The sequence below is a fragment of the Alternaria rosae genome (assembly GCF_020736505.1).
Source record: "Alternaria rosae strain MPI-PUGE-AT-0040 chromosome Unknown BKA58scaffold_6, whole genome shotgun sequence".
Lineage (NCBI taxonomy): Eukaryota > Fungi > Ascomycota > Dothideomycetes > Pleosporales > Pleosporaceae > Alternaria > Alternaria rosae.
The window spans coordinates 1,642,045-1,667,694 of record NW_025763575.1 but is presented as its reverse complement, the minus strand read 5'-3'; the positions used below and the strand labels follow the sequence as shown (position 1 = coordinate 1,667,694).

General features: G+C 52.6%; 7 protein-coding genes across 7 annotated transcripts; 3 read left to right on the top strand and 4 right to left on the bottom strand.

Annotated features, from left to right (window-relative positions):
- Nucleotide 1: 1 nt before the first annotated feature.
- BKA58DRAFT_470368 (uncharacterized protein) lies at nt 2-1,666 on the bottom strand. Its single transcript, XM_046175189.1, has 3 exons — nt 1,185-1,666; nt 757-1,126; nt 2-679 (listed from the first exon to the last, which is right to left on the bottom strand). The coding sequence occupies exons 1-3, from the start codon at nt 1,390-1,392 to the stop codon at nt 220-222; spliced, it is 1,038 nt and encodes a 345-aa protein (XP_046024446.1). The 5' UTR covers nt 1,393-1,666; the 3' UTR covers nt 2-219.
- A 1-nt stretch (nt 1,667) lies between these two features.
- BKA58DRAFT_387117 (uncharacterized protein) lies at nt 1,668-2,848 on the bottom strand. Its single transcript, XM_046170530.1, has 3 exons — nt 2,612-2,848; nt 2,000-2,415; nt 1,668-1,943 (listed from the first exon to the last, which is right to left on the bottom strand). The coding sequence occupies exons 1-3, from the start codon at nt 2,660-2,662 to the stop codon at nt 1,913-1,915; spliced, it is 498 nt and encodes a 165-aa protein (XP_046024445.1). The 5' UTR covers nt 2,663-2,848; the 3' UTR covers nt 1,668-1,912.
- Nucleotides 2,849-2,924: 76 nt separating this feature from the next.
- Nucleotides 2,925-7,529, bottom strand: BKA58DRAFT_340834 (uncharacterized protein). Its single transcript, XM_046168334.1, has 6 exons — nt 7,086-7,529; nt 7,001-7,031; nt 6,360-6,896; nt 3,630-6,299; nt 3,448-3,581; nt 2,925-3,395 (listed from the first exon to the last, which is right to left on the bottom strand). Exons 1-6 carry the CDS (start codon nt 7,158-7,160, stop codon nt 3,249-3,251), a joined length of 3,594 nt encoding a protein of 1,197 aa, XP_046024444.1. The 5' UTR covers nt 7,161-7,529; the 3' UTR covers nt 2,925-3,248.
- A 2,501-nt stretch (nt 7,530-10,030) lies between these two features.
- BKA58DRAFT_196643 (Thi4 family-domain-containing protein) lies at nt 10,031-11,711 on the top strand. The gene is made up of 2 exons (XM_046165733.1): nt 10,031-10,945; nt 10,997-11,711. Exons 1-2 carry the CDS (start codon nt 10,309-10,311, stop codon nt 11,344-11,346), a joined length of 987 nt encoding a protein of 328 aa, XP_046024443.1. The 5' UTR covers nt 10,031-10,308; the 3' UTR covers nt 11,347-11,711.
- Nucleotide 11,712: 1 nt separating this feature from the next.
- On the top strand, nt 11,713-16,001 carry BKA58DRAFT_196594 (clasp N terminal-domain-containing protein). The gene is made up of 4 exons (XM_046165732.1): nt 11,713-12,355; nt 12,417-12,535; nt 12,589-13,506; nt 13,556-16,001. Exons 1-4 carry the CDS (start codon nt 11,900-11,902, stop codon nt 15,687-15,689), a joined length of 3,627 nt encoding a protein of 1,208 aa, XP_046024442.1. The 5' UTR covers nt 11,713-11,899; the 3' UTR covers nt 15,690-16,001.
- Nucleotides 16,002-16,255: 254 nt separating this feature from the next.
- On the bottom strand, nt 16,256-18,026 carry BKA58DRAFT_470363 (Fructosamine kinase-domain-containing protein). Its single transcript, XM_046175188.1, has 4 exons — nt 17,862-18,026; nt 17,687-17,805; nt 16,864-17,627; nt 16,256-16,816 (listed from the first exon to the last, which is right to left on the bottom strand). The coding sequence occupies exons 1-4, from the start codon at nt 17,929-17,931 to the stop codon at nt 16,663-16,665; spliced, it is 1,107 nt and encodes a 368-aa protein (XP_046024441.1). The 5' UTR covers nt 17,932-18,026; the 3' UTR covers nt 16,256-16,662.
- A 301-nt stretch (nt 18,027-18,327) lies between these two features.
- On the top strand, nt 18,328-23,867 carry BKA58DRAFT_362943 (NACHT and WD domain protein). Its single transcript, XM_046168818.1, has 6 exons — nt 18,328-18,478; nt 18,529-19,026; nt 19,076-19,126; nt 19,173-19,467; nt 19,529-20,484; nt 20,532-23,867. The coding sequence occupies exons 1-6, from the start codon at nt 18,476-18,478 to the stop codon at nt 23,535-23,537; spliced, it is 4,809 nt and encodes a 1,602-aa protein (XP_046024440.1). The 5' UTR covers nt 18,328-18,475; the 3' UTR covers nt 23,538-23,867.
- The last annotated feature ends 1,783 nt before the right edge of the window (nt 23,868-25,650 follow it).

Genomic DNA, 25,650 nt, shown 5'->3' with positions numbered 1-25,650 from the left:
AATGTTGCTTGAACGTTTTGTCGAAACTGTATATATTATACATGATATTCGTCAGTAGCAGAGAAGCGTTGAACACCACTGTCTAAATGCCCCCCTTGGTTCTTCAACCATGCTGTACACGGAACTATATAATACAATATCATCATCTCTTGTTACATCCCGCCTTCATGACACGTCCCTCACAGCCCCGCCACTTCCTCTAGCCTCCATGTACTCTCATCATTTCGCATCATGACTAGCCTTGGGCACCATACTCTCGCTCTCACTAACAGGCTCCTGGCTCTTAACCTGCGCCCTCGCCTGGTTCGCCCTCTCAGTATTGCTCTCGCCCTTTGGCTTCTGCTTGCTCTTCTCTTTCCCCTTCTCCTTCTCGCTATCTAGGCTGCTCATATCTCCCCTTGCGTCGTTTACGGGGTTGTGTTTGGCGTTTGGCTTGTATTCCTCAGGGACCAGGCTGTGTTCTGGTGTGTGGGGTTTCGAGTTGCGTTCACCCGAGAATTTGCCCTTGGCTGATGCGGCGTGGTCGTTGGTGGCGGGTTGTAATGAGGAGTCTTGTTGCGTGCTGGAGGGGTTGGATGGGGTTTCGGGCGAGGCGGTCATGTCGTCCTCGTCGTCGGCATCGGAGTCGAGTTCTGAGCCGTAGACTTCGGGGTATTCGCGGAAACAGTTTTGCATGTCCCTGCGTCTTGTTAGCTACTTGTTTGACTATGGTCTTCGCAGGCCGATCATGGCTCTGCTGTCGTGATCAAAACGTACTTGAACTTGTCGATGCAGTCCATGCCCTTCGGCTCTTCGGTGGAGTACACGAAGCAGCTGAACGCCGCCTTGAACTGCTCACCACAAGGGCCATGAGCCATGCCGCCCAGACAAGGGCAATCCCAATTGATCTCGCCAGTCTCCGGATTGAATGCGCCCTGTTGATCTGCCTCTTCCTCGAGTCCTTCTATGCCACCCTGGCCATCTTCTGAAGGCTTCGCATTCTGTTGTGCGCGCTCAGCCTCTTTTTGCTTCTGAGCCTCTAGTTGTGCCTGTACCGCTTGTCGTCGCTTGCGCTCTTCGGAGATAGATTCGATGGTGGGGAGGTGCTCGGATTCAACTTCGGTTTCTGGGAGGGGTTGGACAAGTTCTGAGGCAGGATCAGCTACTCTGGTTCAATTCGTCCGTCTATTGGTGTCTGAACATACGTCTTGGCTCCTCTGCGAAAACATCCGTGGTGTTGTAATAGTATATTATTGCTCCTGCAACACCCAGCCTCGCAACCAAGCTCTTGAAACTTCTCGACTTTTGTGATGGTGGTGCGGTGCTCAAGTACCTTCTGACCGGTGCGACAGACCGTAGTGGCGCGGCTCGCAGCGCTGGACGCGCAATTAACCGTGGGGCTGCACGGAACATGATGCTAAGAGATGTGAAACAGAAAAGGGATGCAGAGAGAGACGTGGCGGATGTCAACGGTACACGGAAGTGTCGTCACTACGTAAAAGTTATGGGACCTGCATTTCTAAGCGGAAAGAGCAGGGATCTGCGTCGCTGAAGATCTCGGATCACGTGGTGGAACTTCCGAGAATGCTGGGCATCGTCTCAAGTATCTCCGACATGATAACTAGGACGCAGTCACAAATCCTCCAAGAATCTCATACGCAATCTGAGTCACTTTTGTACAGCCAAGATGATGTTTGAACGGGTATATTGAACGTTGACCTCATATATACAGAAGTGGACTCATGAAAGCATCTCGCCTCAAGACCGAAACCGAGTAGAGAAACCCTTGCTTGCTGTATGGTACCGCGGAAAAGCAAAAGACAACATAGCCAAATCGGTACAGTCCAGATGATCAAGATTTCAGCATGATTGTGTCGTACGAGGTGCTGTTGAAGTGGAGTGCAAATTTGGACAAAGCGACCGGGCAGCACGTCTATTTCGGTGGGTTGCGCTTGAAGAAGTACCTGTTGCGAATGTTAGCACACATGCCATCAGAGCACTTCATGCGAGGACAACATACTGGCTGACATAGTAGTCGCCAACGCCAAACAGTCCAATGACAGCAGCCCAGGCCGCGACGACCTTGCCGGTCAGCTCGCCGCGGGCATACTGCCTGTATGCGCCGAATCCAACGATGCCACCAACGACGGCAAGACCGACTGCGTTGCTCAGCACAACTGGGTTGTCGGCGTTCTTCTTCATCTTGTCCTTAGCAGCCTCCTTCTTTGCCGCAGCACGCTCCTTGATATGCTTAGCTTCCTCCTTAATTTCCTCTTCACGCTCCATGCGCTCGGCTTGCGTGTCGGTCTTGACGGATTGCGACTCGTAGTCCGAGGGGACCGAGGAGATGTGCGGGCTGTCTACGTCGACCAGGGAGTGTACACTGTCTTCGGAAGCGTGCTCGATCTCAGGTTGGACGGGTGCGCGACTGCAATGCTACGTCAGAACAGCTCATACAATTTCATGTCTCAGACACAGTGCTTGTATTTTGACCAAGATGCAACACAGCGTGCCGTCATGCATCCTACAAGGTGACGTTGGAGAGATAAACCTCGACAGAATGAAGGGGATGACTTACGCCTGTCTTCAAGTTAGCATTGGCATAGATAGTAAGCGCTCTTCAATAACTCACCTCCTCGGGGCTCTGTTTGGGGCCCTTGGCAGCCATCTCTGCGTAAGACATGATGTATGAGGGGTAGTAGTGGTTGGATAGAGAGGTAGAAAGTGTGTTGTTGCAAGGGCTGATGCGAGGTTTGCAGATCAGTCGATGAGTACCGAGAAGCTGCGAAGTCAATGGGCGATCGTGTGAGACCGGAAACAGGCTCCCTCACATGCTTGTTCGCTTAGCGGGCGGTGACCGACGTCATCCTGAGCGCGTTAGCGGCGACACGGCGAAAGCGCCAAGCACAGGAACAGCACATCCATGTGGAGCATGTGAATGATCTGGACCGGATGCATACAAGAACAACAGTCTCAAGAATTCATTATATATCGATGCCTTCGCTTACATGGCCAAGCAGAGAAGCCCCAAGGGTATAAACACAATTTCCATCGTAGCCATCGATACATGCCTCACGGACTTCGATACAGATAGGATCCAAAATTGTGTGCAGATTCGTATGATACACGAAGACAAGGACAAAAAAGCTCTTGGAGATCGGGCCCATAACGCCCGCTGTAGATACACATGTTGAAAAATAGAGACGATATAACAGAAGTTTTGGGCGCCCTCAATTGCCCTCGCGAGTTTTGGGAGCGTTGCGCTCACTTTATTCGTCGCCGAATACTGTCTTGTAGTTTTCCAGAAGCGCTTGGACGGCGACACGCTGTTGTTGCACGTCGGTGAGTTCGCGCTGGATGTCCATGGGCCGCATGATGGTTGGCGCAAAAACGACAGCGACATTGAGTGGTGTCATCTATTCACACGTTAGTCATGATACATGTCGAACATCTATTGCATGTACTTACCAGATTGTCGCTGGCGTGCTGTATGACCCGCGACAGATGGAACACGAGGAATTGCAGGGTATCACGGTGAGCCTTGGGTATTTCGTTCACAGCGGCAGACAAGGCCCTGGACTGAGCAGTCGGCTCTTCAAGTTCTGCATATTCATTAGCACTGGATCTGTCGTTAGATCGTATACACTTACGGCCAGCTTCCAGGAACTGATCATAGACATCGTATGTGATCAACGGCACAGGGAGCCTGCGGAAGTAGTTCTTCAGCGCAGAAGTGACGGAGTGAATGTCGAGATCTGGGTCCGAGATGTCGTGCTCGGTGTCCGTCTCGAAGCCACTGCGCACTTGGTTCACCTGAGAGGTACCGCCGCTTTTACGGTAGATACCTTCTACGTCCATGCCGCGAAGCTCAACCTCTTCGATACATCTGCTGACGATGCGTGGAATCATCTGCCGTTCAAACTCGCATCGCGCTGTCAGGTCGGACCCGAATAGCACGGTACTGGCGTCGGCGGCAGCCAGATTAGTGGTGCTGTTGTTGATGTTCTGCATGGGCCTAAAGCCCTGGGGCGGGCCGCCTGGTCTAACGTTACCAGGCTTTCCACCGAACCAGCCTCGCGGGGTTCCTTGGTCCATGGTATCCCGGCTTTTGATGGAACTTGACATGGACATGGCTGCGATGTCGGGCCCTGAGTGCACGGAGCCGTAAGGAGTGCCAATGACCTTGACGTTGTAATCCTCCTGCTTCTGCTCTGAACCGAATGCTCCCTTGAAGCCCTTGGTGACGTTCTTTGTAATGGCTTGTCCGCCCTTCTTCCAGGTAGAGAATTTGGTAGGCTTCCCGGTCTTCCTAATGTTGACGACTTGCGGCTGCGCGACGGTCGCCTCGCCGTCATCGAGATTGGCATAGGAGTGCTCATGCGGTATCGCTGGTGCATCCACGGATACTTCGGACTTGCCGCCCTTGTGCTGTGCGTTGTATATGCCTAGACCATTGGCAGCAACATCAAGGTTCTGTCCACTCTTCTTGTTATTCTTGAGGTTGGTCTGGATGTTGTCTACCAGGTCCCTGTTCATGGCGGAGAGTCTAGTATTAGCGGCCGTGAGCGATTCGTACTCTTGGAAACCCTTGTCTTTCATCTGAATGAGGTTCGAGATCTCCTCCGTCAACTCTGATCTCTTCGTGATCAGGTCCTCTATTTGATTTCCCAGATTGTCTTTGAGCTTCTGCAACGAATTTGCAAAGTCTTTGAGAATGTCTGACTTGAGCTGACCGATTTCAACGTTGCCCTGACCGCTTTTAGCGTGCTTGAGGTGTTCAGTCATGATTTCGAGCTCGCGAATCACCATCTCACGTTGCGTATCCAGGACGGCCATTGTGTTTCGCTTTTCTCGCAGAACCGTGTTTGCTTGCTTGATGTCGGCTGCGCTGTGCATCGATTCTTGCAGACCATTCTTCTCGGCCTCCAGCTCAGCGATCCGCTGCTGGGCGCGGCGCAGCTCGTTTCGCAGGTTGACGCCTTCCTCTTTCGTGTCGGGCGAGGCAACTGTCGGGCTGCTAATGTCGATGGAGCCATTCGTAGGCCATTTCTTGTGCCCTCGTGATGTGACCGAACCGCGATCACTGAAACTGCGCCCATGCTTGGACACAGCGTTCGAAACTCTCCTGAACACTCCGGTGTCTTTGTCATCTCGTCCATCCTGGCTTCCAAGCAAGCGCGCGAAATCCTCATCCATGGAAAAATCGCCCTGAGCGCTATAACGAGGAAGGCCACCAGCTCCATATGCATCTCGGGATGCTTCGCTTTGGGCGCTGCTGATCGAGTCGCTCGTCTTGTGTTGCTGAATGGCAGGTGGCTGCGGGGGTGCGCGTGGAGATGTGAAAGTGTCGGTCGATGGCGGGGCTGGCCGTCCACCTGAACGTGCGGGGAGAACTGGAGGGTCCGATGGAGTTTTGGAGGCTGGCGAATCCGAAGAACTGAGTATGCCAAGTCCGGCGTTGAGGTTCGCGCTGGCTGTGTTGGTGGATGACGTTCGCTCTGGATGGCTTAGAGTCGGTGTGGTGGGTGATGGAGCCCTCTCGTGTCGTGAGATAGGGGCTGAAGGCTTCAGGGTCGAAGCCTTGAGCGAATCACCACGCGCAGGTCGTTCTAGTGGAAGATTGGAGCCAAACGACGATTCTGAGGTCTGCGGTGAATCTTGCGAGCCAAGTGGTGGTGAAGAGGTAAACGTTGGCTCCATGAGGGGACGACTCAGCCGCGCAGACATGATATCGTTCTTGGAGGAAGACGGATGTTGCTGTTGCTGTTGCTGTTGCTGCGGTTGTGGTGAGGGCGTTTCGTCAGAGTCCTTGCGTTTTGCCTCGGCCTTCTTGTTCTTGGGTACATCCTGTAGTTTGAAGGGTTCTGGACCTGAAGGAGCGGGAGAAGCGTGCTGACTCCTTGACCGGGGCTCAGCGGCAGGAGATTCGTTGGATATGTCCTTCTTCTTCCTAAGTGTCTCGACAAGTGTATCCGAAGGCTGCCTTCCTTTCTCTTGAAAGGCAATGTGCGGGCTCTGTGTTTGCGTCTGGCGTCTCTCTTTGGAGGCTTCTCGGGAGCCATTCTCCTTCAGCTTCTCGCGATGGTCGCCAGTGGGCCTACTGAAGTAATCACGCCCGCTCTTGCCGTCACCGCTTCCGGTCGGTTTGGCTCCCAGTGTTCGGTCATTGAATCTGCTGATGGGTCGGCCAAGCGGTGAGGGGCCAGGCGCAGGGTTGGGATCGAGAGCGAAGGGGAGGAGGATGCCGTCGTCACCGTTATCTACCAGCTCTGAACGCGCGCTGTCCTTGTTGTATGTTGTTGCTGGAAGTGTGGTATTGTCTGTAGTTGTGGCTAGGTTAGCTGTGGGCGAGCATTGTGTAAGCCATGTGGAATTCATACCCCTTCGTGCAGCATCTCCAATTGGTGAGGCATCGCGCCTGAAGTTTGACGACGAATCGCCCCGGCGCGGCTGAGGAGGCCTGGGGGATACGTCGGTCGTGGTGGGCTCCGAGAAGATGTCGGATGGCGTATCCAGATCCGGGGTGAAGGTGGACTGGGACTGCTCGTGGGGAGGCAGAGCAGGCAGCGATTTGTCCACCTTGGGCGCCACTGAAGGCGGCTTTTTGGATTTCTTGCGCCGTCGAGCCATGAGCGACTCATGACACGACATGCAGAAGATACCCTGCGAGGTGCGGGCATAGCGCAGGTTCTCGATCTTGCGCTTGCAATTCCTACACCGGAAGCAGTTGGCACAGAAGGCCTGGTCGCCGGTCAAGATGGCGAGATCCTCGATTTTGTTGCCGCAGTGGTTGCAGCTATATGTACAGTTGTTGCATATCAGGGAGCCGTCGCCGAGCAGCAGCAGGTTCGCATCGGAGTCGAGGAGGGTGCCGCACGTGTTGCAGCGGAAGCAGTCGATGTGCCATCGGTTTCCGGCTAGGCAATGTTAGCATTCACATCCTCGGCAGGTGGTTGGCATGGGCGGTGGGAGGAAGGCGCGAGGGTGTTGGTGGTAGCGGTGGTTCAGCGGGGAAGCATACCGAGCTCGAAGGCCTTGCCTTCCTCGAGGATCTAGACTGCTATGAGCGAATGCAGGCAGGGAGTAGTGGTAGCAGCGGCTCATACCTCTCCGCATCCCTTGCACGGATACACGACCTCGTCGTCGAGCGGAGACTCTGGGTAGCCGGTAGGGCTCTCCATGGCGGGCTAGAAACAGGCGTGTCGGTGAAGCAGCAGTAACAATGCTGGCGGGCAGCGCGAGGGCGGGCGTGCAGTCGGCGCCGGACCCGTGTCGTGCTCGGAAGGACAATTGGCAGGCTGGCAGGCCGTGGGCGTATTCAGTGGTTCGTCGTCTGGGCGATCCCCAAAGTTGCTAGCACCAGACTGCAGTAGTACAGCGCAAGGCGAGAGGGAAGGCGTGGGTGCCAACGGCGCAAAAGCAAAGACGACGACCAGCAGCGGCGTGTCGGTGCACTGGCGAACGGCTTCTGTGCGCGACGAGGGCTCAGGGCAGTTAGTCGACGAGACAGGCGCACCTCGCAGCGGCGTCGTGGTGGTGTGGAGGTGAAGAGCCAATGGGCGGGCTAGTGCCTGCTCAGGGTCTGGAAAGATACGCGGCAGACAAATCCATGCGGCGGCCACGACCAGGGGACCACGGGCGTAGTAAAGAGTGAAAGCCTAATCCAGCCTCCGCATGTCTGCAAATGATCCTCTGGCCCCTATGCCCAACTTGATCGCTACCGTGGGAGAGGCGCTTAGAGCGTGCCGCACATGGGAACACGACCATGGAATTCCAAACACTCGCACGGCGCAGGCCCAAGGTGGTCAGCTTTCGAGACCGGGCTGCGACTCCAGCTCCACCGCGCTATTACCATGTCTGCAGAGGCCCTGCCAAGCACACGCCATCGCAGATCGTGTGCTCGAGGGCCCCTTCCTCTGACAACGGCCCGTTCACTGCACAACTGCCCGCCCTAGAGCTATAATTTGTAAACGCCGGCACTCGTGAATCGACTCTTGATTCAAGTAGTCCCTTTGGTACCAATCCCCAGCCCAGCTTACACTGCGCGTGGCGCATATAGCTCTGAACCTCCTGTCTTTCTGACCACCTCTAAGAAGCGGCGTTGTCATCACCTGCATCAGGAGCTCAATTAATAATATCGCTTCTGCCGCACGAATTGGATTCCATCCCTCAATCCTCCCAAACCTCGAAATAGCTGACGCAATCTGAGCCCTTTCCCCTGACGCACCTCCATCAGCACATGCCCGTCATCTGCGCTGCACACATGCCTAGCATTAGATCATGCAGGGACGCGGCCGCTTTCTTGACCTACCAATACATTAACCATCTGTTCCAAGACAAACATTCGCACAGCTTCATATCATCCGCTCGTTTCAGAGTCTAATGTCCGGTCAGCGCACCATCCTATCGGAGACTGCGGTCGACCTCGAGAGATTGAAGGACGCGTTCATTCCCCGCAAAACACCCGTGTCTCTACTTCGAACACTCTCGACGCCCAGAACCAATGTTGCACGGAAACCACGCCATCAACATCCCGTTCGATGGACTCCTGAGCGTTTCCACTCAGCCACGATCCTCGCATGCACCATCGCTGAGGTACCCAACTACTTTCCGTCATCCTGTACACGTCGGAAAATACTTACCAATCGGCATTTGCTCCCCTCGGAATCCTTCTGCCACGATCCTGAAACAAACGGGAATAACGAGGCGCACACAGACACGTTTCATCGATCTGAACCACCCTGCTGATCTGCCCGCCTTAGAGAGTCAGCGCCCAACCGCGATTCGCGCTCGACCATTAACAACGCCTCTTCTACCCGTACAAGGCTTACTTCCAGACAACACCACGTACCACGTACCACGCATCCGAAGACAGTTGCCGCACATCTGTCTCATCAACGCCTGTCGCAACACCAAGGCTGTTTGACGTGTCGTTGTGCCACCTAACAGCCTTACCTCGGATGCTTGTACCGTCCGCTGCCGTCCGCCACTACGTTTGATCACCACCTGAAAATCAGGCAACCAGGCTCTGCCTTGCCTCTGTATTGACTCGAGTTCGGTTGCTGCTGCCCGCTTCAACCTTATCTACGTCGCTGGGCGGGTCTCGATCCACCCTATTGAGTCAGTATCGTAGTACCTTACCTTTGGTACACGATTAAGTTTACCAGCCCGTTCGGCAGCATGGGTTACCATATGACTGGTTCCATAGAGAACTTATCGATTTGTTAACTTAGATATCGTGATATCCTAAGGATCGTCGAAAGTCCTATCGTCACAAGTCTAAGACTGAAATAGATATACTTCCAGATCCCCTGCAGTATCTATTCCTACTGGACGGTCATCAGACCTTTGCGCGTTCGCTACTATATTGGCACATGTTCAAAAAGTACCACTGGGAGCAGCTGTAAAAGTATCGTGTCGTGGTGGCGCCTTCCAAACAGAACGTTGCAATGCCAAGCCAGCTTGTCTTGAGCAACACCAACGCTGACAGGCAGGAACGACAGCCTTGGAAGTCTCGCAACATTAGCCGGTGCCTTCCTCGAATCACGCTCCCTCGCGGTGATTTTTCAATTACAAGAGCATGTGTGGTCCTCAATTTTCCCGTCTGGTGGGTCGGTCCTTCTTGCTAATGATGTATTACTGCGCAGCGCTGCGTCCCAATTAGGACTACTAATGCAGGACCCTGTCACCACCGACCATTCTCATTAATCGAATACTCCGCGGTGCTGAACACATGGGTCCGGACGCGGTACAGTACAGTGGGTCCTTCTGTATTCAAGCACTTCATATGCAGATAGCAACAGCTACCCCGCCCCAACGGATGACTGAGGATATTCGTGGACGAGGTGGCGGGGCACGTTGGAATATTTAAACCTCCCTTCTAAACTACCCCTCCTCTTTTCTGTTTCACACAATAGTCTAACTGTCTTTGCAAAGTCCAACTTATTCAGTATCCGTACTCATCCACTGCTTCAAGATACTCGAGAAGGATGGCTGACCATTCCACAGATACTCGTCACGACCAAGTATGGCAACCACGATGCAGAACATGTTCCGCACGTGGGCGTTGTCCTCAAGTCACATAGGTACTTTTACAGCTAAGTATACTGCATGAACCGGTGTTCGTCTCCAGTAGTGTCCGTCTTCCACACTGTCGTAGTTCTTCTACTTGAGTGCGGTAGTCGAGCCTTGCTGGATTCGTTCTGAGATTATACGGTTTCGAACTTGATCAGGATAATACCTGCGAAAAGGATCATGCTCTGCTCTGTCTCTCCCTGCGTGGAACAGACTTAACAATTGGCAGATTTCGACCCTTGAACCCCTTTCAACATGTCTCCCCCTGCCGCCATCTACGAGACCCCCGTTGCTAGCAACGACATGGGCATCAAGAAGGACCTCGCTGTCAAGGCTGCCTTCAATGGCCAGGCAAAGACTGTCGCTGAGCTCGAGAACAAGTGGGAGAAGTTCACCTTCGCCCCCATCCGCGAGTCGCAGGTGTCTCGTGCAATGACCCGCCGCTACTTCAACGACCTTGACACCTACGCTGAGTCGGACATTGTCATCGTTGGCGCGGGTTCATGCGGTCTATCTGCCGCTTACACGCTCGCCACCAAGCGTCCCGACCTGAAGATTGCCATCGTCGAAGCTGGTGTTGCTCCCGGTGGTGGTGCCTGGCTCGGTGGTCAGCTCTTCAGCGCCATGGTCATGCGCAAGCCTGCGGAGCTCTTCTTGAACGAAATCGGCGTGCCCTACGAGGACGAAGGTGACTTTGTCGTCGTCAAGCATGCCGCACTTTTCACATCCACCTTGTTGTCCAAGGTCTTGCAGTTCCCCAACGTCAAGCTGTTCAACGCCACGGCTGTCGAGGATCTCATCACCCGTCCGGCTCCTACCTCCAACGACCCCAACGCCGTCCGCATCGCTGGCGTTGTCACCAACTGGACTCTCGTCTCCATGCATCACGATGGTACACTGCAGTCTTGCTTTCTTTTTCTCGGCTCTTACTAATTGTTCACAGACCAGTCTTGCATGGACCCGAACACCATCAATGCACCTCTTGTCATCTCAACCACCGGCCACGACGGCCCATTCGGCGCTTTCTCCGTCAAGCGCCTCGTGTCTATGCAGCAGATCGAGAAGCTCGGTGGCATGCGCGGCCTCGACATGCGCACCGCCGAAGATGCCATCGTTAAGCGCACCCGCGAGGTCGTGCCTGGTCTGATCGTCGGTGGCATGGAACTCAGCGAGGTTGATGGCGCCAACCGCATGGGACCTACCTTTGGCGCTATGGCTCTCAGTGGTGTCAAGGCTGCCGAGGAGGCTGTCGGTGTCTGGGATGAAAGGAACGCTCAGAACAAGGACGCTTAGATGGCATAAAGGCTTCGTCGGACAAAGAGAGGGCTGCCGTTACCTAGATCCGTAAAGATCATCAGTGTACAATGATATAAATTCCTCGCTCAATATCTGTTGTTGTTTTGACTCGGCTCCTCTCGAAACGTTATTGCTCTTGTTTTAGTGCAAGCCCGCGCATCCGGCGCAACAGCCTATCACTTTGTCATAGCTGGCCCCGCTTGAGTGATTTACGGTGGTGTTGTCGCGCTTTATGACGTGGCAAAGAAGGAAGTTTCGGCCAGGCCATCTGATGTGAAATATGAATGAAGATCAAAAGCAGCCTTGCAATTTGAATAAGCGATACGTCTTGACCAGCTGTTCGCGTTCATCTAGAAGTTTCGAGAGTGGACCGCCCAGCGCCCCTGGGGTAGCGGCAGTGCGGCAATGTAAAGCGCACGGTTGCTCGGACACTGGTCTAGCGTGAACGGGGATGGCTGCCCGCCGTAAACAACTCTCATAACATATACAAACCACCCCGCCTCCACCGCTGCCGGATTATTTTGCGACAAAGGGCCAATTTGCGCCCACGATGGAGAAAGAGACGTCGGACCTGCTCAAGGCACTCCAGAAGCCGTCGACCGATGTCCAGTCGCGCCTGGCCCTGTTCAGCACGCTCAAGTCGAGTATCAAGCACAACCGGGTCCCTGAAAGTTGTCAGGCTCCTATCTTCGAGTGCATCCGCATCGCCTGCACCGCCGCCACCTCGGCCGCGCTCGTGTCCACGGGCTTCTCGACGCTGAGCCACTTCATCAAGCGCCTGCAACTGCAGAAAGAGACGTCGATTCTTACGTCACAATCGCCCATACTATGTTCCATCCTCGCCGACAAGTTGGGCGATGCGCGCGAGAGCCACCGCAGCGCTGCCTCGCAGATTCTGGCCGACCTGCACTACCTGTGCTCTATGGAGATTGACGCGCTGATACACGATGCCATCAAAAGCACAAACCCGCGCGCCAAAGAATCCGCCATGTTGTGGGTAGTCAAGGTTGGTCCCCCGTAGCGCATCGGGAAGGCGCGAAAATGTTCTAACGCTTGGGTGACGACAGATGAATAAGAGCGAAGGCCTCCCTTTCAAGAGCTACTCGAACCAGCTCGTGGCGAACTGCGAGGACGCGGATGCCGGCGTGCGCGACACGGCGAAGAAGGCGGTTGTGGAGCTTTTTGGGTACGTCAATTGGCGGAAATGCTACACCATGGTAGCAACTGACATCACGACAGACACGCTCCGGAACACGCCAAAGCCAACCTTAAGAAGCAGCTCGTTGCCCTGAATGTCCGGAAAGCCATTGCCACCTACATCACCTCCCACCTCGACGACGACGCCATGGCTAAGAGCGTGGAAGTCGCGCCTGCCCAACCACCCGCCCCCGTCGCCCGACCCATTGTATCCAAACGCGCCGAGACGCTGCAACCCGACGTTGGCTTCGCAGAGAGCTTTGCGGGCGAGCAGCCTCCCCCGGTCGAAGTTGTCGTCATGGACCCTATACACATCTACACACAGCGCGAGCTCGACGACGTTTTCCGCGACATGGCGCCCTGCTATGAAGGCAAAGAGAGCGAGGGCAATTGGCTGGCCAGAGATAAGAACTGCACCAAGCTGAGACGTATACTCAAGGGAAACGCGCCCAATGAGTTCCACGCAACTTTCGTCACCGGCATCAAATCGCTCCTAGACGGTATCCTCAAAGTCGCCAACTCGCTTCGAACAACCATGTCCACCAACGGCTGCCTGCTGGTTCAGGAGCTCGCAAAGACACTGGGCTCTGCGATCGACCCCTGGGTTGAGATTCTCCTGCAATCCTTCATCAAAATGTGTGGTGCTACGAAAAACATCGCAGCGCAGAACGGAGCCGTTACAGTAGATACCATCTTTCAGAGCGTGTCGTACAACAGTCGCGTATTGCAGCACGTAGCCATGGCCTCACAAGACAAGAACGTGCAACCCCGAACCCACTCTGCCACCTGGGCCAAGACCCTGATCAAGAGGCACACCTCGCACATCGAACATTCAGGAGGGCTAGAAACATTGGACACCTTGATCCGGAGAGGCGTCACGGATGCTAACCCCAAGGTCCGAGAGGCATACCGAAGCGCCTACTGGACTTACGCTTTGGTATGGCCTCAGAGGGCCGAGAAGTAAGTTCAACCACATGGCAGCATCGTCAGTCACTAACACAACTTTCAGGATGTTCGATACGCTCGACAAGCGAGAAAAGACGGCACTCGAAAAGGACCCCAACAACCCGAACGGTTCAGCCCCCTCATCTTCGGCAAGCACGGCTTCGTTTTCGAAATCAATAGGCCCGGGTGCTTCGCGGAGTGCCCTGAAGGAGAAGATTGCTGAACAGAGGAGAGCAAAGCTAGCGGCCGCGAAAGGCGTCCCCGAACGCCCCAACTCTGCAGCTGCTAGTTATACACCAGTGCCAACATCGCAATCGGCCAAGTCCTTGGGCGCGAGAACAACGTCGAACCTTTCTACGGCTTCTTCGGGACCTGCGCGGCCACCCTCAGCCATGTCTGGAGAGTCAACGAAATCAGCACTGAAGAATTCCACAGGAACCGGCTCCTTGATGTCGGGTACAGTTCGTCGTCCGGTCCGCCGACCAGAGTTGAACAGACCTGCGACCGCGGATCCATATGCCGTTCGACGACCAGGAAAATCCACTCCCAACATGACCCCCGAAAAGACGCCTGCTCCAACGACGACCAAGAAGCCTGCTGTACCGAAGAGCAGCTCAAGGCCGCGTGCGCAAACACAGAACAGCCCGCAAGTTAGTCCGGCGCGGCCCAAATCAAGGATTGGCCAACCCATTGCTCATGGCAAGTCTCCTAGTGTGAGCTCTCGTCGCGAGAGCCCGGCTGTGAGCCCAGCAAAAGAGGAGGATCTATCGATGGTGAAGCCTTGGGTCCGATCACAAAGCCAGCATGACGCAGGTACCATACCATTTCGACAAAGGAACGGTCTGGGTGGAAGTGTAGCTGGAGACGATGAGGCTGTGGATTTGGGAGATGAAGACAACTTTACCATGGTCATTCCTAGCCTTGCGAAACCAACGACACAAGCCACACATGACACACCACCGAAGCCGAGAAAGTCCATCGGTCGACTGCCAATACCCAGCCCTCGTGCTGCAGCGCTGAGAAGTCCCAAGTCTATGGGGCACCTAGACAGCGCTAGCCTACGGTCTTCAACACGCAGCCCACGCCTGAGGTCACCAGATCGACCAAGCACTCGCGGTACCGATGCTGGAGACGAAGTTCAGGTGTTCGAAGACCCATTCGTTGGCGAGGAGCATACACCTATTGAGAATGGGTCAGAAAAGCCGGTCCTAGAAGAGCTTCCCATCAACGAGAAGAGCAACGAGCGCCGCCAAAGTACTGGAAGCATGACAAGCGATGTCATGATGGGTAACGATAACGAAGAGCGCCCTCGCGGCCACCACAAAACGAACAGCACAGGAAGTGTCCTGCACACGCAAAGCTACGAGACAAACGATGCTGAGGTGCTGAAGAATCGACAGCTACTCGCGAGCGGCATCAAGAAGATTGAAGGACGCACAGTTGAAGCCCACATGTTCCGCCGCATGCAGGACATGGTCAAGTCGAACCAAGAGATCTGGGGACCGAATGACGAGAACTTTGGCAGGTTGCTACTAGCATGTCTCGATTTCCTCGAGGCACCAGTCCACGAATTGAAGGCACCTCAGATGAAAGCTGTCAATCTAAAGGTGCAGGCTCTAGCAACGATCCGCGCGTTGCTATCTCTCTACCGGAAGGAAACCTCGAAGTACTACTCCCGCGTCCTCCGCACTATCCTGCAAACCAAGGCACAGTACGAAAGCACATCACACATCGCCATTGATCTCGAAGCGACCGCAGATGAGATTGTCAAGTACGGCCAGACTCTGGATTGTCTCAACACCGTCCTCGCGATGATTGAAGACACACCCGCATCGACCCCGACTTCCTCGCCAAACTCCAAGTCTTCGGTTTCTTCACAACCCGGCCAAGCATCAACCCGCTCCACGACCATGGCCTTGACAACCCTGGCATCCCTCGTTCAGATGAGCGGCGCCAAGAACGTGACACTATCCCCCGAGCAGACTGCGCGTCTAGGCAGACTAGCCGTACGCTGCATGGACGACCAAGACGCCGACGTACGCAAAGCAGACATCGAATTCTGCATCGCCCTCCACGAACGCATAAACGGCTCCGACGGCGCAAAGGAAGACGGCGGCTTCTGGAAAGCCGTTGCCGGCGCAAGGGAACAGCACTTGAACCTCTTGACATATTACCTTGCCAAGAAGGCCAAGGCTTAGGTGGCTGTCCTTCCTTTGCGATTGAAGCGTTTGGCCTGATTGAGCCTGAATAGCTACTTCTCTCTGTATCAGCACTTGGGTTGTCTCGTTTGTTGGAACTGGTGGTTAGGAACTTTGGCATCTCCTTTGTCACTCATTCATCTTGGTCTGGCGTTTGACTTTTGTGTCTTGAAGGCGTTTTGAGAAAAGCGGGATCGCTCCGGTAGTTAGTCACTTTTCTTCAACGTTCTTGATTCGTTACTTTCTAGCCTTGTTCTTTGTGGGGCAGTAGGGTCTAGGGCTGGGAATTGGTAGTTGAGATATGTAATTCTATGCAATTTTTTCTTCTTCTTGAATGTATGTTCTCATTAGGTTGGGTGATGCTGAGTCGTGTTGATGCAACATAAAGAGACGCCTTTGCCTGAGGTCGGGGCTGGTATCAAATTGTATACAATGGACATACGATGTGTGTTATGTTGAAAAATTGGGCGATTGTATGAAGGTGGGTAGCTCTAGGGTGCGGGCTTATGTGGTTCGTACGTGGTTTGATGGTGATTGATCTTCAGATTCTTTACTCTAATCTTTGGTGCAAAACTAGTCAAAATTCCAAAGTACATAGCCAGTTTAACTTGTAGAGAGGTACATTAGACTCGAGCGTGATAACTAAAAGAAGTCGATTGCATCATTTGGGTGGTGCCTGCCACCCCAATTTCGCGGGCTAGCGCATGACGCGTACCCATTTCCAACGCGTCAAGCTCAGGGACGCACCTGTTCCTCATCACGCGAAGCCCAAGATGGGCCGTATCAAAACCGCACGACCCGATTACAGCCATTATGCGCTCACAGCTCTGCAGCATTTTCTATCGCGATAGCTTTCCATGTCGGTGAGGCCTCAAATATCGCGACGTTTTGGGAATGTCCGCAGTCGAATTGCAACCGAAGTATAAGCTCCACCTCTGCCCATGCGTAGGGATGCCGAGTAAAACATGGATCATCAAGCGTTTATGGCATGATGGAGATGGCTCATCTTAGTGGTCTCGTGCTCGATGTAGGCGCCAGTAACGCTAACGTCATTCTCTGGACGGTACGTGCCTAGGCCCTCCAACGGTGCGTACTTCTCACACAAATACAGCATGTCGTTGTAAGCTCTGGATATCGTCAGTTCAAATTTGTCTACTTCCAGAGGAATACTCACGTAGCTCTCGAAATATTACCGGGATGGCCCGCAGAATCATTCAGATATATATGGATACTGTAAAGTCGATTTCGGTCGTCCCACTCATCTACAGGCTCGGACGGCTCGATATGGCGCTGATACAATCGCATGTATATCGGAGAGTTGAAATGGCAGGCCCAGGACGCTCTCCATGTGCCGAACTCCATCTCATTATGGGCATAGATACACCCAGGGTCGAACAAGATTGTGTCGCCAGTTTCCATGTCGATGCCAACATTCTGTTCCCACAAATCGCCGTGGATCAACACTGGCTCGATATTTCGACCATCCGACTGGAGAGCACCTAGGAGTCTTGGAATAACGACAGCGATCACCTGCTTGCAGGCAGCATCGAACTCTGGCCAAGGACCGTTGGTCTCGTTGTCATATTTGATCACATCGTTGAGCAGATTGGTAAAACACGCCGTCCAGTTCTTCTCCCATTTCGTCGTGCGCACGAACTTGCCGCACACTGTTGGTACATGGAATCCGAACATTCCACTTGGAGATTTCCCTTCGATGTGCATTCTAGCAACTCTCTCCACAAGGCTTGCTGGTTCTGGGGCTGGCACGACGTCCATGTCGTGGTGGTTCCCAAGGAAGAAATAGACCTGGGTGCTACCATCTAGATACTTTCCCCATCCTGTCGCTCGAGGAACCAGACCTGGGACTATGTTGTTGATAGCGCATGCAGATTCGTATTCGCCTTCAACTAGAGCCTTTGAGCCCTGGCCGGTGGCGCACTGTGTGTTGTAACGATACGTCAGCAAGTAAAAACGCCTTCTAGTCTACCAGGACATACTTTGAGGAAGTAGCTCTTTGAGCTTTGGTCCGGAAGTATCACGTCAATCTTTGCTGTCTTCGTCCAGGCAGAAACACCACAAGGCTCTGCAGATATTATCCTGGTACCGACAGGCATAGCTAACCCGTAGTGCTTAGTGTACGGCATCTGACGCTGTGGTTGCAGGAATGCCCACCTTTGGTCACAGCCCGGTGAATGCGGAACGTCCCTCCTATTTCAGTTTCCCATTCTAATAGATTCATCATGGCGGATATGAAAGACTGGCATGCGACTACGCGTGAGGGACCCGGACTTATGATATGTCGGCCCTTGAATAGCAGACAGAACACCTGATGGAAGCATTGTATGCGGGAACGTTATCTTCTGCTTACGTTGGATGCTGAGATGGTGGCACGGGAGCAGCTTCGGTGTTTACCGCATGTAAGATGATTCGCGAGTCGGCAGCCACGAGTGGGACGTCGCTCCCGCTCTAGGTACTCATCGATATATCCGCCTCCCTTCCGAATATCCAAGTGACGCCACATTGCAGGCATCCATCAGATGGACACCATGACTGCGCCGTAATTGACAGGGCTGCGTGACTATGATTAGCTGGGTTCACACTCCCAGACGAACGAACACTACCCCGCATGCAGCCCCCAATTTGAACGGCGACTAACATGCATGCTGCACACGACCGGTCAGGGCTTTGAGGCTTAGATATCGCCACGCGATTAAAGTATCTCTAACCATGAATGTTGCGTGTCCAGAGATGGTCTCTCAGCATGTTCGCGAGAACCTTCCCTTAATATGGTAAGTGCTATTGAGCAAATTCACAGATCGCACTCTTAATACGCCTTTAGGTTTCAAATACCATCAATATCTTAAAAGATGCGGGCAGGAGAATCCGGCGAGGAGAATCAGGCGTTGTCGACCCGTTGCCCCCTCCAGACCAGGAAGACGATGTTCGCTCCTCGACGACTGCTTCGCCATCCCAAATGTCCACGTCCCCAACTCACATGGCTTTGACTGGTAGTAGCCAGGACCCTGGAGCTTTAGGACTAAACGTGGTCTATACGCCAGACAATGGACATAAAGCCGACATAGTCTTCATACATGGGCTTGGTGGAAGTAGCCGGATGACTTGGTCGAAATACAAAAGCCCTGGACTCTTCTGGCCCTTGACTTTCCTACCACTCGAGCCAGATATCTGCTTGGCGAGGATTCTGAGCTTCGGCTACAATGCTGATTTCACGAATGGCAGCAGTGCTTCTAACGTTATACTGGATTTCGCAAAGAATCTACTCTACGATCTCAAATACTGCACGGATGAAAGGAGCGAAAATCTGAATATGGGCCAAGTGAGGCAATATTTTCGTTCAACATTGCTTTTGCTAAAGCGCATTTTAGGTACCTTTACTCTTTGTAGTTCACAGCATGGGTGGGCTTATCGTTAAAGAGGTAACATCATCCATCAGTCTGCACGTACCTTACTCACATTCTACAGGCCTATATGCAAGGTCAAAACGATCCAGAGTATGAGACCATTGTCAAAGCCATTTCAGCAATAATCTTTCTCTCGACCCCACATCGGGGTACCAACTTGGCCAGTGTGCTCGACCGAATACTACGGTCCACGCCTGTAACGAACTCCAAGCCTTTCATTTCTGAGTTGACGCGGAATTCGTCTACGTTGCAGAAGCTGAATGAACAGTTTCGTCACATTGCACCAAAGCTGAAGATTGTTTCCTTCTACGAGACACAGCCGACTTCGATCGGGTTAAAAAGTGCGCGAGTGGTGAGTGATCCACTTGCACTATACACAACTTTAGCTTCACTGCTAACATGCGAAGATGGTGCTAGAAAGGGATTCGTCGCTGCTCGGATATCCTGGTGAGACATCCAACCCTCTGAACGCAGACCACCACGGTGTCTGCAAGTATGAGAACCCCCAAGACCCAAACTATATCACTGTGAGGAATGTCCTCAAATCACTCGTCAGCAAGTCAATATCGAAGAGTCAATCTGGAAGCCAGAACGCACCGAGAAGAAGACGATCAAGAGATCTCAAAGCCATATTAGCTATCGCCGAGTTCCCTAACACTGATTACATCTTCTTCCGCGACCAATGGGTGCAGGGTACTAACCAATGGATTCATGAAGAACAGCGTTTCGTGGATTGGCTTAATCCTCACACATCCTCTCATCAGATACTTTGGCTGAAAGGGGCCGCGGCACGAGGAAAGTCGGTTCTAAGTTCGTTCATCATCGACAGCCTGATTGAGCGCGATTTCTGCTGTCAATACTTCTTCGTACGGTTTGCAGACAGAAGAAAGCGCACTCTGAGCTTTCTCCTACGTTCAATTGCTTATCAGATTGCGCAACAGTTACCTGAATTTTTGCAAAAAGTAGCGGAGGTGGAGAGCGAAGCCGTCGACTTTGAGGCTGCAAACCCGAGGACGATCTGGGATCGGATTTTCAGATCCATACTGTTCAAGCTTAGTGCCACGAAACCGCTTTACTGGGTCATCGATGGCCTTGACGAAGCCGATACTCCCAAAGCCCTGATAAATTTGCTTTCCGATATTGTTAGTTCTGCTACTTCTATCCGAGTCCTTTTGGTAAGTCGCGATACTACAGAGATAGCTGCGGGTCTGGAGCATATTCCAAACACTATCTGCCAAGATACAATCACCATTGAGGGACATCTGGACGATTTACGTTGCTACGTGGACCGGGAACTCATCTTGTCTGGCAGCAAGAACTTCAGGGATGATATCATCCAGCGTATCTTGAATGAAGCGCAGGACAATTTTCTCGTAAGTTTAGTATCTAGTATCATGCCATGAGAATGCTGACCTCTCAGTGGGTACGACTCGCAGTGGAAAAGATCAACTCATGCCATACGCACTCCGCCGTCGAGCAAGCTTTCCATGAGTTTCCGCGAGGAATGGAAGCAATCTACGACCGGATGGCACTTACCATCGCCGAGCACCAATCATCTGCTGACACCACGCTAGCATCAGCCGTGCTTCAGTGTGTTACATGTGCATTCCGCGCTCTCACAATAGAGGAGCTCTTACAGGCACTGGAAGGTGACATACATGAGTTTCTAGACATTCAAGAGTCCATCAAGAATGTCTGTAGCGGCTTTGTGGTTATTGACAACGATGGAAACGTCGCGATGATTCATGAGACGGCTCGAGAGTATCTGCTTGGTGCTGTCCACCGACGGTTCCAAGTAGATCGACGTCAAGCACATGAGCAGCTATTTTTGAGCTGTATGCAATGTCTCATGTCTCGCGGACTTCGACCAAAACTTACTCATGACATACCAGACTTTGCAAGCTACAGCTCGAACTGGTGGTCATCTCATTTGGCAGCAGTGCCAGCCGGCAGTGAAGCCGTGGCTAGTGTCATAAACAAATTTCTGACAGGCCATTGTGTACTGACGTGGATACATATCCTAGCAACTGAACTTCGACTGCGCATACTCATTCAGGCGTCGAAGAATCTGCTCGGCTATGTCAACAAGAGGAAATCTCAACTTCCAGCCAATATCGGAAGGAGAGACGTAGTGGAACTGGAGCAGGCCGAAACCTGGGCAGTGGACTTTGTAAAAATCATTGGCAAGTTCGGCGCCATCCTGCGACGCAACCCCACTACAATTCACAAGACCATTGCTCCTTTCTGTCCGCACAACTCAGCTATCTATCAGCAATTTGGTAGAACAGAGCAAAGAAACCTGATGGTTTCCGGGATTTCGACACGGACATGGGACGACTCTCTCGCAAGATTATCATTTGGGTTTGGTACATATACCTCCTTTATATCGACTGCGGGGAATCATGTCGCTGTACTCGCTGCCTCGGGAAAAGCGTCTTTGATTGACACCTCCCTCTTTGAGGAGATAGCGACGAGTCCCGTCAGACACGGTGAACGTACATACATGCTGAAACTGAATTCTTCCGGGACATTGCTTGTCACATACGGCTACAAGACTACAAAGATCTGGGAAATCTCTACTGGGGAGTGTATAGCGACAGTAGCGAACCCTGCAACACGAACGCGGCCACTTGTCATCGCCTTTGTGAACAATAACAGTACCTTGTGGGTTGGGTCAGACGATAAGCAGCTGCGTTCGCTTGAGATCGACGAGCTATCGCCGACTTGGAATCTTGTCGCGAAGTTTGAGGAAGAGGAACTCGAAGGTCACTTCTTAAACGCCGCAAGCTACATGGCACTCAGTGGTGACGGCAGTTTGATGGCAGTTGCATACCGTGGTCATCCACTATCCGCGTGGGAAGTGGAAGGCCCTTATCACATTGGCCACTGCTGGCGTGCCAGAAAAGAGGTCGCAAGAGGCGAAGTCGCTGCAGCAAAGTGGCTCCCGCATCCTGCGCAACTCCTGGGACTATACAATGACGGGGTAGTCTTTAGATGGGATCCATATGAAGGCGAGCCCGAAGAGATCTTCACGGGCGCTTCAATACTCACCGTCAGCGGAGACGGAAACCTATTCGCAACTGGTGACGTACGGGGTACCATAAAATTGTATACCACCAACACCTTCCACCTAATCTACCAGCTTGCATCTCAAGACGCCATCTTTGGCTTGGCGTTTAGCGCTGATCACAGACGCATCTACGACGTGCGAGGCTACTATGGAAATACCTGGGAACCTGCAGCACTAGTTCGATATGCTGAGAGTGCAATAAAAGGAACGGATACTGAAGGCGAGTCGGAAAGCTCTTCGCAAGAGTCAATAACGCCTATCCATACATCCCGGAGGATAGATGCGATCACCGTGCTCGCAGCTTCGCCAAACGGTCAGTACTACTGCTACGGTACTGAAAATGGACGCGTAATGCTATTCAACACCAACGAAGACGATGCGACAGAACTGCATACCTCCAAAGGCTTTTTGAGCATCGAGCAGACGGCCTGGAGTAACGATGGCCGTTATATATGTTTTGCCGACTCGGGCAAGAAGGTTTTCGTCATGACTATGTGTATGAATGCATCAGGCAGTGACGGTGTTGCGCAACATCAATTCGAAGTCTCACTCAAAACCCTCACGGATGGTTCTATACAGCAGCTCTTATTCCAGCCGGACTCAAGCCGTTTGTTCGTAGCTACATCAGCCACGCTTTGCACGATCTCACTTGAGTCAGCCTCGGCAGCGCGCTCAATACCCGCCCCCGAACATGACCACAAGTGGATCGCACATCCTCAAGATCCAGCGCTGATTCTTGGCTTTGGTCAAAACTCAGTCTTGGTGCTATCATGGGACTTGAGCGATCGTGGCACGTATCGTATCGAGAGATCACTTGAGCCGGATACCTTAGCCCCACTAGCTCAGGCAGCTACGTCAAGGACTGTGGAGCGCATAGTAGTCACGTTGGACAAGCAACACATCCTCATTCAGATGTCTCGAAGCAGCAAGTCCAAGGGAAAAGAGTTCCTCTACTTCACGACGTCATCCCTTTCAACAAGTGCGAGCGGTGACACTCAACCAAAGGAATCCAGCGAGCATCGAAAAATAGTCGTTCCCATGCTCCTCCCAGAAGAAATGGCTTCTCAAATCGGCTTAGCACTGTCTTTCCTCAAACGTGATCGATTACTCTTCCTGTCACGGACTTTTTCTATCTGTTCCTGGGAAATTCCGTCGCAAGCTAGACCCGCGCAACCATCACAGGCCACGAATCAACAAAACCATGAGAAGAAAGGATTCAGCGAGATATTTGCATTGCCAGCAGATTGGGTTAGTAAAGACTGTCTCGAGCTATGTATGATTTGGCTTCAAGAAAGATCTCTTTTATGCCCGCGGAATGGAGAGGTCGCAGTGGTGAGATGCTCAAGCTTCAGTTGAGCATAGAGAATTGGTCATTTAGAGGGCGTCAGAGACAAGATAGATGCTAAGACTGGTTACTTCTTGCGAGTACAGTTTGTTTATTCTCCAAAGTACTCCAACCATCTAGAACGGCTCTGGATACAGTCGCTACAGCACTATAAGTCGGTTTCTGCCTGCAAACTGCACATTGGAGAGCGAAATGTCGTAGAGTTTTGGATGGAAGCAGTGAACCATGCTTTTCCGTCGAGCCGGAAAAGGCTGGTGCATTAGGCCCAAAACACTACTAGTGTCTCACCGGCTAGTGCCTCGCACGTAGGTACTGCTCAAACGCAACTTGCAGAACATTCCTCCTCAACTCCATTCTATGGATATCTTTATGGTATCTTAGCCACTCAGCGTGAAGCTTCTCCCAATAATGGTGTCCGGAGAGCAATACCAGTTGCATCAATTCCTGGTTCGCAGCTTCCAAGTTAGTGCTTGTGGAAAGTTAGAGCCAACCATCTTCCAAGATGTTTTCACCCTTCGTTCGACGAGTGTGTTCACGCGACTTCTCGGCATACTCCCACAGGGCAACGGTGCACAAAGCTATTCACGTTTCGAAACGACGTTGTTACTCCGTTCAACGCAAGTTCATCTTACCCGAAGGGTCATGGGATAGCCACATGCATGTCATCGAACCCGGAAAATACCCATTTCCGCAAGGTGTAAAGTCCCCACACGAGGCTACCCTCGAACAAGCATTGTCGAATGCTCAACAACTTGGATTGCCAAATCTGGTCTTTGTTCAATTGTCCGGTTATGGCTACGACAACACCTGGGTACTCGACGCCCCCAGGGCTGTGGGAACAGCAAGAAGTCGTGGAGTCGTTGCATTCGACCCTACACAAACAGATCTGCAAACCCTACAACAATGGCACGACATCGGAGTCGGAAGCGTTCGCATCAATCTGAGGTCCTCGAAGACTACCGCGGATAAAGCCGAGATTCAGCGCATACTACGCAAATACGCGGAGAAGCTACGACCAATGAAGACGTAGTCGATCGGACTATACGCGGACATGGAGGTGCTGGATTATGTACAGCCGATAGTGGCTGAGCTTCAAGTAAAGCTAGTACTTGAGCATTTCGGTTCTCCAGTCAGTCTACCTTTGGATACGGCAAAGCAACCCGGCTGGAACGCACTTCGAGATATGATGCAAGACCCGAGCGTGTTCGTTAAGATGTCGGCGCCGTATTTGTTCTCGAAAAGTATGGACTTTTTGGAGTTCGACTCACTGGTGATGGCGCCCTTGCGTGCACGAGATGGCGACGGGGTTGTGTTTGGCTCGGATTGGCCGCACACGCAGTCTAGAGGATATTATGCATCTCCGTTCATGCAGAAGGTCGCGGAGTGGTGTCAGTATGTCAAGGAATTGTTGAGGAAAGTCTTCCGGGACAACGCTCGGACTCTATGGGATGTGTCTAGTTAGGTCCTGATTTAAGTTAAAGGCGTGTCTGGAATTGGACGACAGTTCTATCTTGAGGTGTGTACGACTGCTGCACCCGGCTCGAGAAACAGATTAAGAACACGCTTCCTAGAAGTCTACATTGCATTAAGCTTTTGCCATCGGCGGGACTTTTCACCAATACAGACTGCAGCGCACCTGTTCAGTTTCCTTGTACGATATCCCTTCAACACAAACGACGCAAATGATACCAGATTTCACTTCCATCAAATGATAGACCTTGGAAGCGATAGAATGTGAAACGAGCTAACGCGTAGACAAGGGAGTGTAATAGCTGTGTAACGACTAGATTTTAGACATCGTATGCGGAAGCACGCGTATCGTCTGACTTAGGCGCGGTGGACATGGGTTATTTTGAACAAATTCGTTTATAGAACCACATCTGGGCCCAATTAACGATTGTATCGACAATCAAACCCATCTTGCCCACGACGCCCTTCAGTCCCAAGAGGGCTAATATACAACTGCTCGTTACCGCGCCTCGGTCACAGGTTACATACATTTGTTGCGTGCATCTCGCAACTTATCCACATATCATTCGCTTTACAGCCCTCACTCGTCTTATAACGACCCCATCTGCACCTTTCACCTACCCTCAATACATCACCACCCCACAAACCTACGCA